This window comes from Hippopotamus amphibius, chromosome 12 (genome assembly GCF_030028045.1).
Source record: "Hippopotamus amphibius kiboko isolate mHipAmp2 chromosome 12, mHipAmp2.hap2, whole genome shotgun sequence".
NCBI classification, from domain to species: domain Eukaryota; kingdom Metazoa; phylum Chordata; class Mammalia; order Artiodactyla; family Hippopotamidae; genus Hippopotamus; species Hippopotamus amphibius.
The window spans coordinates 81,142,539-81,159,281 of record NC_080197.1 but is presented as its reverse complement, the minus strand read 5'-3'; the positions used below and the strand labels follow the sequence as shown (position 1 = coordinate 81,159,281).

At 50.9% G+C, this 16,743-nt stretch overlaps 1 protein-coding gene across 1 annotated transcript; it reads left to right on the top strand.

The window, feature by feature from the left end:
* The first annotated feature begins 11,929 nt into the window (after positions 1 to 11,929).
* Positions 11,930 to 16,151, top strand: TMEM121B (transmembrane protein 121B). Its single transcript, XM_057704015.1, has one exon. It carries the CDS (start codon positions 11,943 to 11,945, stop codon positions 13,470 to 13,472), a length of 1,530 nt encoding a protein of 509 aa, XP_057559998.1. The 5' UTR covers positions 11,930 to 11,942; the 3' UTR covers positions 13,473 to 16,151.
* The last annotated feature ends 592 nt before the right edge of the window (positions 16,152 to 16,743 follow it).

The window sequence follows — 16,743 nt, the reverse complement described above, 5'->3', positions numbered from 1 at the left end:
CTCCATCGCTTTGTAAGGATCTGGGATGTGTCCCCTCAGACTCCCTCAACTTCCTATAAAAAATAGTGCTCTGGGACTTCCCTGGAGGTCCAGTGGTTAGGACTCCATGATTCCACTGCAGGGGGGTATGGGTTTGATCCCTGGTGGGGGAACTAAGATCCTGCATGCCAAGTGGTACAGCAGAAAAACAAAAGCTAAAACCAAAAAAAATGCTCTATTCTCTATCTTGTGTCATGTTCCCCACGGTCCTCATCACCCCATGACCTATATTTACTCCTTATTCTAAGTCTTCTACTAAAATACGAGCTTTGTGGACTGTCCATGTTGGTTCCTTCTTGAGTTCCCACACCCACATGCCGGGCGCTTGCAGACCCTTTAGGGCGTCCCACAGGCCACACAGGCAGATGTGGCTTCTCTCCCTTCTGTCCTTCAGGGGTGGGCTGGGGCGCCAGCTCCTTACTCACAGCCATGTGGCTGTGGGTGGTCCCCTCCCCGCTCTAGCTCCTTTCCATCTGTAGACACGCGTTGGCGATGTGGACTTCATGAAGGAGCTATTTTAGGTACCGCACTGTGTCATGTAGAATTTTGTTCCCCTGCCTGTTTCAGAAGACTGACCACCGTGGCAGCCATCTCAAGGATTCTGCTCGCCCAGCGTGCTGGTGTGCAGGCCTGCCCACCTGCAGCACGGCCCCGGCATCCACGGAGAGAGGAGGAGAGAGCGAAGACGGAGCAGGTGGGGCTGGACTCCCTTTAAAGAGCTTTCCTGGAAGGTCTGCCTCATCAGGGACTCCAGTCTTGTCCGGCTGACCACAGCTGGGTTGTGGAGGCAGGGACAGGGTGTGCTATTGCTCCGACAAAATCAGGGTGTGTTTGTGAGGAAGGCGAGTAGAGGGGATGTCGGGCAGGTGGGCAGCAGTGCAGCTCCTGGAACAGATCTGGACCAGTTCCCTGTCTGAGCACAGGCCCCTGAGTCCCTGGGTTGGGAGGTCTGCCATGCACATGCTAGCCTTTTCCAGAGCGCGTAACACAGGCATCATTGGTCCATGCTTCGTCAGAGCCTCTCAGAGCGTCTCGAGGAGACACGGTTCTTACCACCCAGTTTATAAACAAGGGCATGAGGCAGGCCAGTGATATTTTCATATTGGAAACACCGACTGGGGACTTCCCTGGTGGTCCAGTGGCTAAGACTCCTTGCTCCCAATGCAGGGGGCCCAGGTTCGATCCTTGGTCAGGGAACTAGATCCCACATGCATGCCTCAACTAAGATCCTGCGTGCCACAACTAAGACCAGCCTAAATAAATAAATAAATAAATAAATAAATAAATTAAAAAAAATAAAAGGACACGGACCAAAGACCGGCTCCATGCCAGGCCCCATGCCAGGTACCTCAGCAACGACCAGCCATTGGCAACCAAACCTGCCCCCATAGAATTTGCCTGGTAGTGACCACATATCCAAAGTCAGTTAGGATGTGGAGGGGCTGGCCAACAGCTGGGCCTCCTACTCGGGCGCCTTCTCCCGGGACCCTGCCCCTCCTCAACCAGCCCACTGCCCTTCCTGCGAGTGTGGCTTCATGTCCCAGAGCAGCTGCTGCTGGCGGTACAGCCCCCCGCGCTCACCCAGGAGGCCCACAGGGTGGTGGGCGGGTGCAGGAGGAGTCGGGAAGTCACACTGGCGTGGCCGCATGCGGAGTCTTGCCAGAGCCCCAGGCTGAGGGACAGGGTGACAGTGCCTGTGTGCCTGCCCCGGGCTCTGCCCCGTGGCTGGCAGCCACTCTCTCCGTGGCCCTTTCTTTCCTTTTCTTACTCTTTGGTTTCCTGAAGGTGGCAGGAGGCCTTCCAGACGGGGTGCAGGAGGGCAGGTGACCGCAGCGCCACTCACGCAGATGCAAGGCCAGGGGCAGGGCCGGCCACTCGGCTCCAGACCAGTCTCATTCCTCAGGGGCTTTGTCGGGACCCTGGAACCAAACCCACAACCAGCGGCTTCATTGCTCAGCCTGACTGAGTGAAAATGTTACCTTTTAGTGTTTTGAAGGAGCCAAGCGAATACAAACAAGGCTCTATGAGTCAGTTTGAACAGGAAGTAAGCGCATGTTTGTAGTAAAGGGATCAGCTCCAAGCAGCACTGGACCGTCAGGTGCCCACTCGGGTCTCCAGTCCTGACCTTGGCGGCTGAATCCCAACGCTTCCTAGGTGTCCCCGTGGTGGCTTCTGGCCTCCTGAGGACACCTCTAGGCTGAGGAGGGGAGCCAGTGGGTAGTCAGGGTTCCCAGCAGAGCTAGGGTTGCCGTAGCAACCGGATGCTGCCTTGAGGGCGGATTTTTAAAATATCTTGGCTGTAATAGTTCTTTATCCCCCCAATCTCCCTGTCACTTCCCCCATGGTGCGTGGTGTGGTGAGGCTGGGTCACGCGGGGATGCCTGCCTGCTCTCTGCCTGCAGTTCCTGGCAGCTTCTTCGGGGGCTGGAGGTGGGAGGATTGTCTCCGGTGTGAACTGCTGTGAAGCTGTCAGGGCTTCGGCTTTTGCTTCCAGCCTCCTCCAGCTCTTGGATCCAAAAACCTTCTGTCAGTTTTTCTTTTCTGGGAGGCAGAGAAGAGGGATCTAGCTTGAAACTGCCCTCCCCTCTCCCACTCTGGCCCACACCCTTACCAGAACAGCTGTAGCATCCTGGGACAGTTCATTGCGGGGTGGGGGGGTGGGGGGGTGTCTCCTCTTGTCTGCTTTTACCTTTGGTGTTTCTAACTTCCTCTTTTGGCTTCATTTTTTTCACTCAACAAATGCCTGTAGAGCACCTACTAAGCCCCTGAAAGAAATGAAAAACTACCTTGTCGTGGAGAAGTTCATCCCTGTCCTCACCCTGGACTTGGTCCTATCAGATTTCAAACTTTTTTTTATAAAGTTACAGTAATTAAGACAGTGTTCTTTTGGCAGAGGGAGGGATACAAACCAATGGGACAGAACCACTCCGAAACACATACATGAAAATATGGCTTAACAAAGTAAATGTGTATTTCTTGATAATTTCATAGACTGATGTGGGCTACGTGCTGTTCCTGGCCTTCCCCTCTAGGTGATGACTCAGGCTTCCAGGTCCCTTCCATTTGTGATGCTGTAATCTTCAAAGAGGGAAGGAGTGTGGGTGACCGTGGAGGGACTTGGGCGAGACCTGGTCTTGGTGGTCAGCACTTCTGTGCACGTCCACTGGCCAGGAACAAGGTCCAGTCCAGCGCCACTCCCAAGAGGACAGGGAATGCGGGGAAAAGGAAACAGGATCCATCGGCATCTAGCCTCTCTGTTGCCCTATTACTGTTTACTAGGATAAAGAAAATCTGATGTGCTTAATTTTGTTTAAATTCATGAATAAATGTTGCAGTTTGCTTCTGTACATTTATTGAGTTGATCATAAATGTTTTTCTCCTTTAATCTGTTCATTTGGTAAATGACATTTATAGATTTTCTTTTCATCTTTAACTCTGCCTTTCAGTCTTGTGATAAAACCTAATTGGTTATGTTATATGTTGCTGTCTACTATTAGCTAGAATTTTGTTTATGATCATAAATGAGAGTGGCCTGTATATTTTTACTTTTTTCTACTGCCTTTGTCTGGTTTTGATATCAATTGTATTAGCCTCATAAACAGTGACACAGCTCATTTCTTCCTATTTTTGGAACAGTTTGTTTAAAATGGAATTATCGGTACCTCGAATGTTGGTAGAGGTACCGAAAACCATCTGAAGCTGGTAAATTTTGGAGGGGAGAATTAATTACTGATTCAGTTTTTCTAGTAATTAAATGTATATTCAGATTTTTCTACTTTTAGGAAAGTAGAAAAGTTTAGGAAGTCATGTTTTTCTAGGGAATTTTCCACTTCTCTAAGTTTTCAAATACAGTGGTGTAACATTGTTCATAATACTCTCATCATTAAAAATCTGTTTCTGTAGTTAGACATCTTTTTCATTCCTATTATTGCTTTTATTTATGTTTTCTCCCTTTTCTTCTTAATAAATCATGTCAGATCTTTGTGTATTTAAACAACAGGTTTTATTATTTCTGTTTTTATCTTTAATATTTCCTTCTTTATGTTTTCATTGAATTTATTTGTTCTTTCTCCAATTTATTAATTTGAATGCTTAGCTTATTAATTTGTAGTCTTTCTGCATTTGTAACATAAACATTTAAGGCTATAAATTTTCCTCTAAGTTTTGCTTTGGCTGTATCTCATTCATTTTGTCAAGCAGTATTTTCATGACCATTTAATTCTAAAAATTTTCTAATTTTTGTGTGAGTTATTTGGAAGAATGTTTTAAATTTTCCAAATGTTTGGGGACTGATTGGTGATATTTCTGTTGCTGTGTTCTAATCTGATTGCTTTGAGGTCAAGGAATATTGTCTGTTCATGGTCAGGTTTTATAAATGTTGCACATACATTTGTAAACTGTGTGGTATCTAATTTTTTGTAGAGTTCTACATTCAGCCATTAGATCAAACTTGTGTTTAAACTTGTATATGTATTTACCAATGTTTTATCTGTTTGCTCTGTTAATTACTGAGAGATGTGTTTACATCCCCCACTATAATTAGGTCTTTGCCAATTTCTCCTTATATTATCCATTTTGCTTTTTAAGCTATGTTATTGTGTACACACAAGTTCAGAATTATGATGTCTTTCTGGAACTTGGTTCTTTTATAGCAGCAAATACTTATACAGTACAATATGCCAAAATTTTCTAAGTGCTCTCAATATATTAATTTATTTATCCCTCATAACAATTCTATGAAGTAGGTGCTATTATTGTCCCCATTTTACAGATGAGAAAATTGAGGACACAGAGATTAAGTAACTTGACCAAGGTCATCCAGCTTCTGAGTGGTGGAGTCAGGATTTAAACCCAGGTAGCCTGGCTATAGTGTGTGTGCCCTTAACTACTATGCTACACTATCTCCTTTATCACTATTTGGTGAAATTCTTTATTTCTAATAGTTTTCTTGGGTATAAAGTTTATTTTTTTCTTTTCTTTCTGTTTTTTTGGTTGCACTGTGCAGCATGTGGGATCTTAGTTCCCCGACCAGGGATCAAACCTGTGCCTCCTGCATTGGGAGCACAGAGTCTTAACCATTAGACCACCAGGGAAGTCCCAAAGTTTATTTTTTTACTAATGTTAATATAGCCATGCCAGCTTTTTAAGTTACTATTTGCCTGGTTTATTTATATAAATGCATTAAAAATATGTATGTCGGCTTCCTAGGTGGCGCAGTGGTTAAGAGTCCGCCTGCCAGTGCAGAGGTCACGGGTTCGATCCTAGCTCCAGGAAGATCCCACATGCCACGGAGCAACTAAGCCCGCGTGCCAAAAAAAAAAAAAAAAAAAGAAAAAAAGAAAAAAAATATGTATGTCTACATATTTTCTTCAACCTTCACTTTCAATCTGTCGTTTTGTTTTAGAGATATTTCATATATAAAAGCATACAGCTGGGAATTTAAAAAAATCGAATCCAATGATCTCTGTTATTTAATAAGACATTTATTATGATTACTGATATATTGTGCTTTATTTTTTACCATCCATTGCATTCTGGCTTCTCTTATTTCTGATGAGAAGCCTGCTATCAAGCTAACTGCTGTTCTGTGATTTACTGTCTCGTGTGTCTTAAGATCTTTTCCTTTAGATGCTCTCCAGTTTCACATCCCAGCGTCTAGGAGTATATTTATTTTTACTCATCCTGTTTAGGATTCATCGCAATTCTTAAATCTGTGGATTGGAGAAGTTCTTTCACCAGTTTTGGAAAATTCTCAGCCAAAATTTCTTTATTGTCTTACCCCACTCTTTCAAGCTTCTTCTGGAACTTCTATTAGGCATATTTTGGATCTTCCCAATCCACCCACCTTGCCTTTTGATTTCTTTTTTATATGTTACAACATCTAGCTCTCTCTACTACATTCTAGAGAATTTCTTCAGATATATTATTAAATTTACTGTCTCTTTAGTTGTCTCTAATTTGCTGCTTAATCCATCTAGTATTTTTTTCAATGACTATGTATTTAGAATCTGAAGTTCTTTTTTTAAAAAAATCTTCATTTTTTTATTGAGATTTTTTCTAATATAACATTTAATTCCTTTAATGATTTTTAAATTGTTTTTGAATCATTTTCTTAGTGGTTGCTCTAGAGCTAATAATTTACATCTTAGCTTATGCTTTATACCAATTTAATTTCAGTGAGGTATAGAAACTATGCTTTTATATATTTCTATCCCCCTCTTCCCTTTTTAATTTTATTATTGTTGTATATATTAGATCTATATGTTACAAACCCAATAATATACTCTTATAATTATTAATTTTATATAATTTTATGTCTTAAAGAAGCTGCGATCTACTTTCCCTGTATGGGAGAAAAAGTATATAAAGTTTGTCATGTTAAACTTATTTACCGTTTCTGGTTCTCTCCATTTTTGAGGATTCAAGTTACCATCTGATGTCAGACCCTCACTTTATTACAGTTTCTCTCCCACCCACCTCCTTTGTGCTGTTATGGTCAAATATATTACATTTCTATATTTATTTATTTATTTTTTATTTTTTTATTTTTGAAATTAATTTTTATTGGAGTGTAGTTGCTTTACGATGTTGTGTTAGTTTCTGCTCTACAGCAAAGCAAATCAGCTATATGTATACATAGATCCCCTCTTAGATTTCCTTCCCATTTAGGTCACCACAGAGCACTGAATAGAGTTCCCTGAGCTATACAGTAGGTTCTCATTAGTTATCTATTTTATATACAGTATCAATAGTGTATATATGTCAATCCCAATCTCTCAATTCATTCTTCATTTCTCTATGTTAAATTTCCAACAATACAATTATAATTACATGGTTTTATGCAATTACTTTTTTAAAAAGGCAATGTAAAAAATAGCAGTTTTAGGTTACAGCAAAATTGAGAGGAAGGTATGAGATTTCCCACACACCACCCCCCTTTATTATTCACACAGCCCCCCACCCCCACCCCCCAGCCGTTATCAATATCCCCTACCAGATGGTACATTTGTGTTATAATCAAGGAACCTACATTAACACATCATCATCACCTGAGGTCCATGGTTTACATTAGGGTTCACTCTTGGTGGTGTACATTCTATGGGTTTGGAAAAATTATACCAATATATATATACATTCCAGTATCATACAGGGTACTTTCACTGCCCTTGAAGTCCTCTGGGCTCCACCTGTTCTTTCCTCCCTCCCTCCCTCCTATCCTCTGGCAACCACTGATCTTTTTACTGTCCCCATAGTTCTGCCTTTTCCAGAATGTCATATGGTTGGAATCATACAGCATGTAGCCTTTTCAGATTGGCTTCTTTCATTTAATAATGTGCATTTAAGTTTCCTCCATGTCTTTTCATGGCTTGAGAGCTCATTTCTTTTCAGTGCTTAATAGTATTCCATTGTCTGGATCTTCCCCAGTTTATTTACCCATCACCTACTGAACTGAGCATCTTGGTTGCTTCCAAGTTTTGACAATTATGAATAAAGCTGCTATAAATATCCAAGTGCAGGTTTTTGTGTGGACATAAGTTTCCAACCCCTTTGGGTAAATACCAAGGAGCAAGACTGCTGGAAAAGAAAATATTAAAACACCAAACTATCTTCCAAAGTGGCGGTACCATTCTGCATTCCCATCGGCAGCAAATGAGAGCTCCTGTTGTCTTGCACCCTCGCTAGCATTTGTTGTTGTCAAATGGATTTTGGCCATGCTAATAGGTGTGCAGTGGTATCTCATTGTTGTTTTAATTTGCATTTCCCTGGTGAGAAATGATGCTGAGCATCTTTTCATATGCTTATTTGTTATCGTATATCTTCTTTGGTGAGGTGTCTGGTAAGGTTCTTTGGCCCATTTTTTATTTTTATTTTATTTTTTTAATTTTTAATTTTTTTTTACTTTTTCAACTATATTTATTTTCCTTTTTTTTTTTTTGGCTGGGTCGGGTCTTAGTTGCGGCATGCGGGATCTTTCATTGCAGTGCTTGGGCTTCTCTCTAGTTGTGGCATGCGGGTTTTCTCTCTCTAGCTGTGGCGTGCAGGCTCCAGAGTGTGCGGGCTCTGTAGTTTGCGGCATGTGGGCTCTCTCGTTGAGGTGCATGAGCTCAGTAGTTATGGTGCATGGGCTTAGTTACCCTGTGGCATGTGGGATTCTAGTTCTCGGACCACAGATTGAACCCGCGTTCCCTGCATTGGAAGGCAGATTGTTTACCACCAGGGAAATCCCTGGCCCATTTTTTATATTGGGTTGTTTTCTTATTGTTGAGTTTTAAGAGTCCTGTGTGTATTTTGGATAACAGCCCTTTATCAGATGTGTCTTTTGCAAATATTTTCTCATAGTTTGTGGTTTGTCTTCCTATTTTCTCTCTCTCTCTTTTTTTAAAGATTTATTTTATTATTAATTAATTAATTTTATTTTTGGCTGCATTGGGTCTTTGTTGCTGTGCGTGGGCTTTCTCTAGTTGTGATGAGCAGGGGCTACTCTTCGTTGTGGTGCACTAGTTTGTCATTGCAGTGGCTTCTCTTGTTTCAGAGCACTGGCTCTAGACGCACAGGCTTCAGTACTTGCGGTGCATAGGCTCAGTAGTTGTGGATCATGGGTTCTAGAGCACAGGCTCAGTAGTTGTGGCACACGAGCTTAGTGGCTCCGCAGCATGTGGGATCTTCCCAGCCCAGGGGTCGATCCTGTGTCCCCTGCATTGGCAGGTGGATTCTTAACCACTGCACCACCAGGGAAGCCCCTGTCTTCCTATTCTCTTGACAGAGTCTTCTGCAGCAGATATTTTAAGTTTTAATAAAGTCTGGTTTACCAATTCTTTCTTTTATAGATCATGCCTTTTTGCTGTTGTATGTAAAAATTCATCACCAAACCCCAAGGTCATCTAGGTTTTTTCTCCTATTATCTGTTGGGAGTCTTAGAGGTGCTCTACAGTAGGGTAGCTGGAGACAGACTCTCCAAGGGGTTCTGAGGTTTCAGTTCCTAATAGGTTGAAGCTTTGCAGACGTGTCCTGCTCCTGCCCGCTTCCCTTTCATTTCTGGGAGTCAGCACCAGTGACTGTGAGATGGAGCACAAGAGGGCCTGCTGTGCCTTTCCATGGGGGCCCCGTGAGGCTCCACACACTCCTCCACAGCTCCCTTTGGACCTGCTCTTCATTCTCACTGTGGAGGTGAAGAGGGCAGGATGACGAACAGACGGCAGGGCAGTGAGGACTGGGCCTTGGTTCAGTGCTGGGGGGTGGCCCTGCCAGCTGAGCCTTCCTGGGCTGCTGAGCTGACGGGGTGTCTCTCCTCCCTCCTGGCCCATCAGCCACTGCTGGGAGGCAGTGAGCCATTGGCCTTTCTGCTCAAGGAGGACGAGGGTGTCAGATCTCCAAACGAGACTTACCTATGACCCTTCCCCCTCATTTAACAGGTGCTCAGGGAAATTATTTTTGGATTGAAACGTGCTTAATTTGTCCCTGACTCCCACGATGCCATCCTAGACTTGTGAGAAGGAGCGTGAGAGCACTGGGCTGGGAGTCGGAGGTCTGCCCTTGACAAGCTGTGTGGCTGGGAGCAAGGTGCCCTCCCTCTGTCTCTGTCCCCAGGTATCGTATGTAAGATGTAAGCACAGACCCTGGGTGCTTAGGAGCTGCTTGGTGACTGCGTCTTCCCTTTTCCAGGTCCTTGGGGGATGTTTGTACTCACTTTATGTAAGAGACAGTCTTAACTTCCTTCTCATCCCAGCCACATCTTTGTCAAGCCCATCCCAGGCTGAAGCAAAGGCTCAGTGTGTGCATGTGTGCATCCGTGTATGTGCACAGATTAGACATAACACAGTGCAAAGCTGAGGTCCCTCCGGTGCTCAGACCACCAGTGTACTCTGTTGTGTGCCCTGATTTCTTACCCTTATTTGCTGTGGTCTTTTTATTCAGACCTGAAAGAAATTGGGCTAAAGAATCTCATACAGAAGTCACTCTGAGTGATTGAAGTCCATTTTCCAGAAATGCAGGTGTAACTTCAGAGGGCTGGTACAACTCAAGTTCCTAGGGAGGAAACCAGTCTTCCGGAGGCACCCAGGGTGAGGGCTGGCCTGACAGGTGAGAGAGAGCAGGAGGGAGCTGGGGGAGTGGCCAGGGTAGCAGGCCTGGGGTGGGGTGGGGACAGATTCACCAGTGTTCTCTCAGGAGCCCAGTTCTTTGCCCTCAGCAGCTGCTTCTGCTTCTTCTACTGCTTCATTGACGTGAGCAGGAGCTGTGGGCCAGCTTTCAGGTTAGCTGCTGGCTGGTGTTCTCCCTGGGGGAGAGCTGGGAGCCTGGCTGTAATCACTCCCATTAGCAGTTGGCAGTTCACCAGCTCACTTTTTCACCTGGACTGGCTCAGCGCTGACATTGCAGGACCTGCTGCAATGCTCACAAGTGCTGGCTGCCTGCGCCGTTTGCTCCCGCTTGCCCTGTGTGGGTGGCCTTGGTGCCAGCTGGCAGGGCTGAATCTCTCCCACCGTGAAGCCTGTGACCAGCTCCAAGAACCGCTGCTCCCAATGAGAGCTGCTCTGCTCCCTGGCACATCTTGAAGCACAAAGCTGTCGGGGAGCAGAGCTCGGAACACGGCCTCGGGAAGGGATCCAGCCCAGAAAGCCGTCATTAGTGTCCTGTGTTGTGAGTAAATGTTCCCGGGGGGTCGAGACATAAGCTAAATGGAATTGTGATGATAACACCAGCTACCTTTAACACACTCTGCACTAGGCACTGGGCCAAACACTTGAAACACATGACCTTTCAATACAACAGCCTGGGATGGTAGATGTTGGTCCCTTTTTACAGCTGGATAATCCAAGGGTCAGAGAAGTGAAATAACCAGTCCAAGATTACACAGGCCAAGTGGCAGAGCTGAGACAACAGCCCTAGAGGTCAGCTTCCCCATCACCCCCGCTGGGACTTTATGACAACTCGACAAGGACCTTGGGCGGAGCGGGGGTGGGGGCGGAGGGCAGCTGCGAGCCCTAAACCCCACATCCACTGTGAACTGGTTGTACAGAGCTCTATGCTTGTAGCTGCAGGGCTGCTGTGTTTCCATCCACTGCCCTGGCCGTAGCATTCTCCATCGCTGCTTTGGGCCTTTGTTTCCATGGAGGCACCCCTACCTCTAGGGTTTCTTTATTTTCCTCTGCTAGCTACCTCTTCCTATTGTTTCCCATTCCTGCTTTAAGAACCTCAGAGAATACCAAGCGGTGACTTGGCTGGGGCCACACACACCATCATTTTACTGCTCCTTTCTTCCCAAACATTTATATTCAGAGAACTGCTCCATTCACTGGAAATCGGTACCTCCCCCAGAGTGACCACTGAACCAAGTGCAGGGCACATGAATATGTAGAAATATACGTTTGGAGCGCTTGGTCCTGGTCCTTGTAATCAGTGCGGTCTGACCCCTCCTTTTGTTTATACGGGCCTTAAGGAGATGTGGGATGGCCCAGTGGAAAGTGCACTGGAAGAAGTAGAGACCAAAGCTGCCCTGGTGCCTGCAGAGGTCGGAGCCTGGTGCTCGGAGGCATGGTCTACACTGAGACCAAGGCCACCCGGTCCCTAACGGCCCACGGGTTCAGCTGGTGGGACCTCGCCCCATCCCGCCCCGCATCCCCCCTGGTTCTGACGTTGCGTCCTCCCCACCCAACCCCGCGCCCCAGCACCCCCTGCTCTTTCTCCTGCTGACCAGGAGGCCGGGCTCTCCCCCCGCCCCCCACCACCCCCAGCCGCGAATCCAATCCCGGTTTCCCCGCCCCGCCCCCAGCTTTCGGCTGGGCCGCCCCGCGCGCCGTCACCGCCGCCGTCACCGCGCATCGGCAGCAGTCCGCGCGCGCCCGGCCCGGGGCTCGGCTCCGGCGCGCGGCTCCGGCCGGGTAGGCGGGAGGGAGCTGAGGACAATGCGCCCCGCGCCCGGCGCCCCCCGCGCGGCCCCGCCCCCCGCTCGGCTGCAGCCCCGGTTCCTGCGCGGCCGGAGCTGCTCGGGCAGCAGCGGCGGCGGCGGCGGCAGCGGCAGTGGCACCAGCAGCGGCAGCGGCGCGGGCGCCGAGCGGGAGGACGACGACGAGAGTGCCAGCATCAGCAGGCCGCTGGTGCCTGCCGGGCCCCCGGGGACCCCCGCCGCCTCCCTCGCCTCCACGCCCACCTCGCCGCGCAGCATGACCGCCGCGGACCTGGGCGCGGGCGCCGTGGCCGGGGCCGTCGGGGGAGCGGGCGGCCCCGGCCCCGGCCCCTCCTGCCGTTCGTGTTGCGGCTGCTGTGGCCGCCGGGCCCGGCCGGGCCGCGGGGGTGGACGCCGCGGCTGCTGCCCCGGCCCAGGCTGCCGCTGGGGCTACCAGGCGCTGTCCGTGTCGCTGCTGCTGGCGCAGGGCGGCCTGCTGGACGTGTACCTCATCGCCGTCACCGACCTGTACTGGTGCTCCTGGGTCGCCACCGACCTGGTGGTGGCGGCGGGCTGGGCCATCTTCTTCGCCAAGAACAGCCGGGGCCGTCGGGGCGGCGCGCACACCCACCACCCGCACCACCCGCACGCCGCCGCCCTGCACCTGCCGGCCGCCCCCGCCGCCGCTGTCGGGGCCGCGGGGGCCAAGGCGCGCGGCGGCCGCGGGGGTGCGGGCGGCCCGGGGCCGGCGGGGGCGGCCGGAGAGTTCGCCTTCGCCTACCTGGCCTGGCTCATCTACTCCATCGCCTTCACGCCCAAGGTGGTGCTCATCCTGGGCACGTCCATCCTGGACCTCATCGAGCTGCGCGCGCCCTTCGGCATCACGGGCTTCCGCCTCACCATGGCGCTGTCGGCGCCTCTGCTCTACTGCCTGGTGCGGGCCATCGGCGAGGCGGGCGCCACCCCCGGCTCCGCGGGGCCCCTGCTCCTGCAGCCCCAGCGGCACCGCGCCGCCGGCTGCTTCCTGGGCACGTGTCTGGACCTGCTGGACAGCTTCGCCCTGGTGGAGCTGATGCTGGACGGCCGCGCCCCGCTGCCCGCGCACCTGCGCTACCTGCTCCTCGCCGTCTACTTCCTCGCGCTCGCCTCGCCGGTGCTCTGGCTCTATGAGCTCCACGCCGCCGCCTCGCCCCGGGGCCGGGCCTCGCGGCCGGGAGGCTGCAGCCGCCTGCTGCGCCTGCTGGGCGGCTGCCTGGTGGACGTGCCCTTGCTGGCGCTGCGCTGCCTGCTGGCCGTGAGCTACCAGCAGCCGCTCTCCGTCTTCATGCTCAAGAACCTCTTCTTCCTCGGCTGCCGCGCCCTGGAGGCCCTGGAGGGCTGCTGCGACCGCGGCCCCCCGGTGTCCCCGAGTCGGGCCAGGGCGGGCTACGGCGCTCCGCCCTCTGCCCCGCCGGCGCCGGGAGCCCCCCAGCTGGGCCACTGCGTCTCGGAGGACGAGGGGGGCGCCCACGGCTACGTCAACACCCTGGCTGTGGCTTCCCAGAATTGAGGGGTCTGGGGGCTTGCTTTGGTTTGGGAGACCCTGTCCTGCGACCTTCCCTCACCCAGACTGGATCGGCTTCTGTTTGGGGGAGGTAACTGCTAACAGGGCTGAGGGCCAGTGCGCGCATGGGGACCCCTTGAGGCCAGACTGCTTGGAAGGAGCCTGTGGCCGGCTCTCTTCCACTCTCCACACCCTTCTCCACTGCTGACCTCCAGGGGCCCGGCGCCTCTGCTTTCCCCACCTCACCCTAATTCCTCTCCATTGTGGGGGAGAATGGAGGAAAGGAGGGCCCAGGCAGGGGTGCTGGGTCTTGGGCCACCCCCGTTACTTGGATGTACCAGCTTCTTTTAGGCTGTGGTTAGTGGCGGGCGTCCCACACCTTGAAATTGACCCAAACCCCCTGTTCCCCTGATGTGTCCGTTGCATTTCTTCTGGATGGTAAATGGAAAATCTGTGTGTGTGCGTGTGTGCGTGCGCGTGCATGCTGTTTCCTTGTGTCCACCCTGTGCCCCTCACAATCAGTAGGAGGTCTGGGGAGGCCCTGTCCTCCCCACCAGACACTCCTCATTCCTACCTGAATCTGTGGCCATGAATTCCCAGACAGAGCTGGGCTCCTGGGGGCTGCCCAGTGGCCCTCCTCCGAGGGAGAAGCTCACCCAGGATCTTCCTCAGTCCCACTCCTCTCCTCTCAGCTGGGGTGGGGGGAGGGGAGAGTCCATACTCTAAGGACCAAACGACACCCTTTCCTGGGTGAGTGAGCGTTTCTACCTCCGTGCTTTCCACTTGTGTCGCATCGCTCACTGATGCCGCTTGCAAAACATAAGGACAAATACTCAGATGTTGCGTTCAGCGTGGCCACTGGCTCCAGCTGGGGTTCGGTGCCCGTGTTATTACAGGGTCTGTGGAGGGTCAGCCACTGGCCGCCCTCCCTCTCTCCCTCCCTCTGTGCCCACAGCTCCTATTCTCCCTGAAGCTGGTTGCTGGCTGGGTCAGATCTTGGCTCAGAACAGCTTTGGTGGGGTTTCTGGGTAGATATGAACTGGGCCTCCCATGGGCCCATGGGCCCATAGGAGCAGGAAATCCACCTCCCCACCTGTCCTTCCTCTAGGAAGCTTGGTGTAGATCAGAAAGGGTGGTGGTGACTTTTGTCCCCTGCTCTGCTCACAGGAGTCTCTAGGGAAAAGGCAGGCTGCGTGGAGGGGGCTGGGCAAGCCCCACCCCACCCAGCCTCCCTCCCTGGTGACAGGTGACATCCAGGGGTTGCCCACATGCAGTCTTGATGTGGGACCTCTCTTGGCATCTCCGAGGTGGGATGAGTATTTTGAGGGGAGGTCACAGTGCAGGAAGAGTTGAGGGCGAGTCCGGGGGTACCCACTCCCCTCCACCCTGCAGAGGATGGGTGGGGGGAGGTTGTAAGAATCTGCTTCACCCCCTCCTTGTGCCTGGGAGCTTTGTGTGTATTGTAAGAAACCTGGGACAAAGGGCCAGAAGTCATGGGTTATAGCTTTGACTCAGTCACCCACTAGCTTCAGTGACACATCACTTTTGCTTTCTGGGCCCCTGTTTTGTGCTTGGGGCCCCTCTCTCAATTTCTTGGGGGTTTGTTTACAGAAGACACAGGCACACGAGGGGCTGATGGCCTGAGCCTCCTGGCCCTCATGGTGGGGGGCGGGGCAGGGAGGAAAATGTTTGCACTCAATGTCTGTGCTCCCAGCCTCTCCCCTACCAGGTCCAGGTTCAGCTGGTTGGATTTTGCAACTAATTGTTCTCGTTCTGCCTTCTCTCCTCCCCCAGGAGCCCTCTTCTTGCCCTTTGAATTCCATGTGATCCAAGTTCCTGGCCCCAGACCCTGGGGGTCCAGGAGCTGCTCCCTCTCTCTGCTCCCACCTCCTCTCTCCAGCTTTCTCTGCTACTTAATCTCAGTGACTGAGAAGGACTTTGTGTCTGAGCCATGGCTGGCCCTGGGCTGGCCCCCTGCCCCACCCCCTTTCTCCTGTTTGGATGGCAGTCTCCCTGCTGAGTAACCGGCTGCGACATCTCAGGCTATCGGGTGTTCTGGTGGGAGGCTGTCGTGGGTTCCAATGACCTGCACTTCCCGGCACCCGGCCGGTTCTGGCAGAGGCCAGGCCTGTTCCGGTGCGGCGGCCGACCCCACTCACGCTGGGATGGATGTCCTCTTTCCGACACTTGGTGCCAGCACTTGTGCTCAGGGGGTCAGCCCCTTCCTTCTGGTGTGCTTTTCTTGAGTCCTTTTACTTACTTCCCTTGCCCCATTCACAACAAGAAAGGCCCGAAAGCTTCATTTTTCTTGTTTTCTAGGGGCACCTGTAGTGCGGGGTCCAACTGGAGATACTGCAGTGGGTCTAGCAGGTGGGAGGCACGCTGTCTCTGGGCCCGGGCCCACCGTGCAGGTCACGGAGGAGAAGCTGGGGTCAGATTTCCAGCTGCCCGTCTCTGACGTTGGGTGGGTCAGGTCGTCCTCCCTTGAGCCTCTGACTCCTTATCTGTTTGGAAAGGGCTTGGACCAGAACCTCTCTAAGGACAGCTCCAAGTCCACGTGTTTTTGTGGAAGAGAGCGAGCTGGCAGTCAGAGCCTGGAGGACGGAAGTGGCACCTCGCTGGCATTTATCACGTTCTTTTCTCCTCTTTTTAAAAATAAAACCAGCTTCTGTTCTGAAAATAAAAAACTTGAGAATGGTGACAAGCTTCCTGTGTGGTTTGTTTTAAGATTTTTCCTGTCCTGGTTTCCTTACTAAACTCTTAAATGTCACCGTGACATCTGTCATCATTCTGTGGGTCTGTGCTAACATTGTGGGTACATCTTGGCTACTTCCTTCCAAGCGGTTGGCAGGCTCTTGAGGAAGCAACGTTGGCCTTGACCCGGCCGGCCCAACAGATCCCTGCCTGGCTTCCTCAGCAGAGCCACGTCCCCAGCTCCCGGGCTCTCACTCCTTCTTTCTGAGAATAACTCCGGGCTCTCACTCCTTCTTTCTGAGAATAACTTGCCAAAGGGGGAAAGGCTGAGAAATTTTAAATACGCTGCCCTCCTTTCCCCAGCCAGGGGCAGGAATTCTTATCACGAAGCACAGAACATGCTTGTTTGTTTTTAACACCAAGGGGCCAGGGAGTCTAAGAGAACATGGGGTCTGCACAGAAATAAGACTACGGCCGTTGTTCTTTAGCACAGAGACAGCCGGTGATATTCAAACCGTGAGGCCAAGGGCCCGCTGTGCTTGCTCTGCCCCTGCTAGCTGGGTGCTGGTACCAGGCCTCCAGG

Excerpts from the sequence above, each read along its gene's own strand:
- TMEM121B (XM_057704015.1), top strand. The coding sequence starts at position 11,943 with ATGCGCCCCGCGCCCGGCGCCCCCCGCGCGGCCCCGCCCCCCGCTCGG.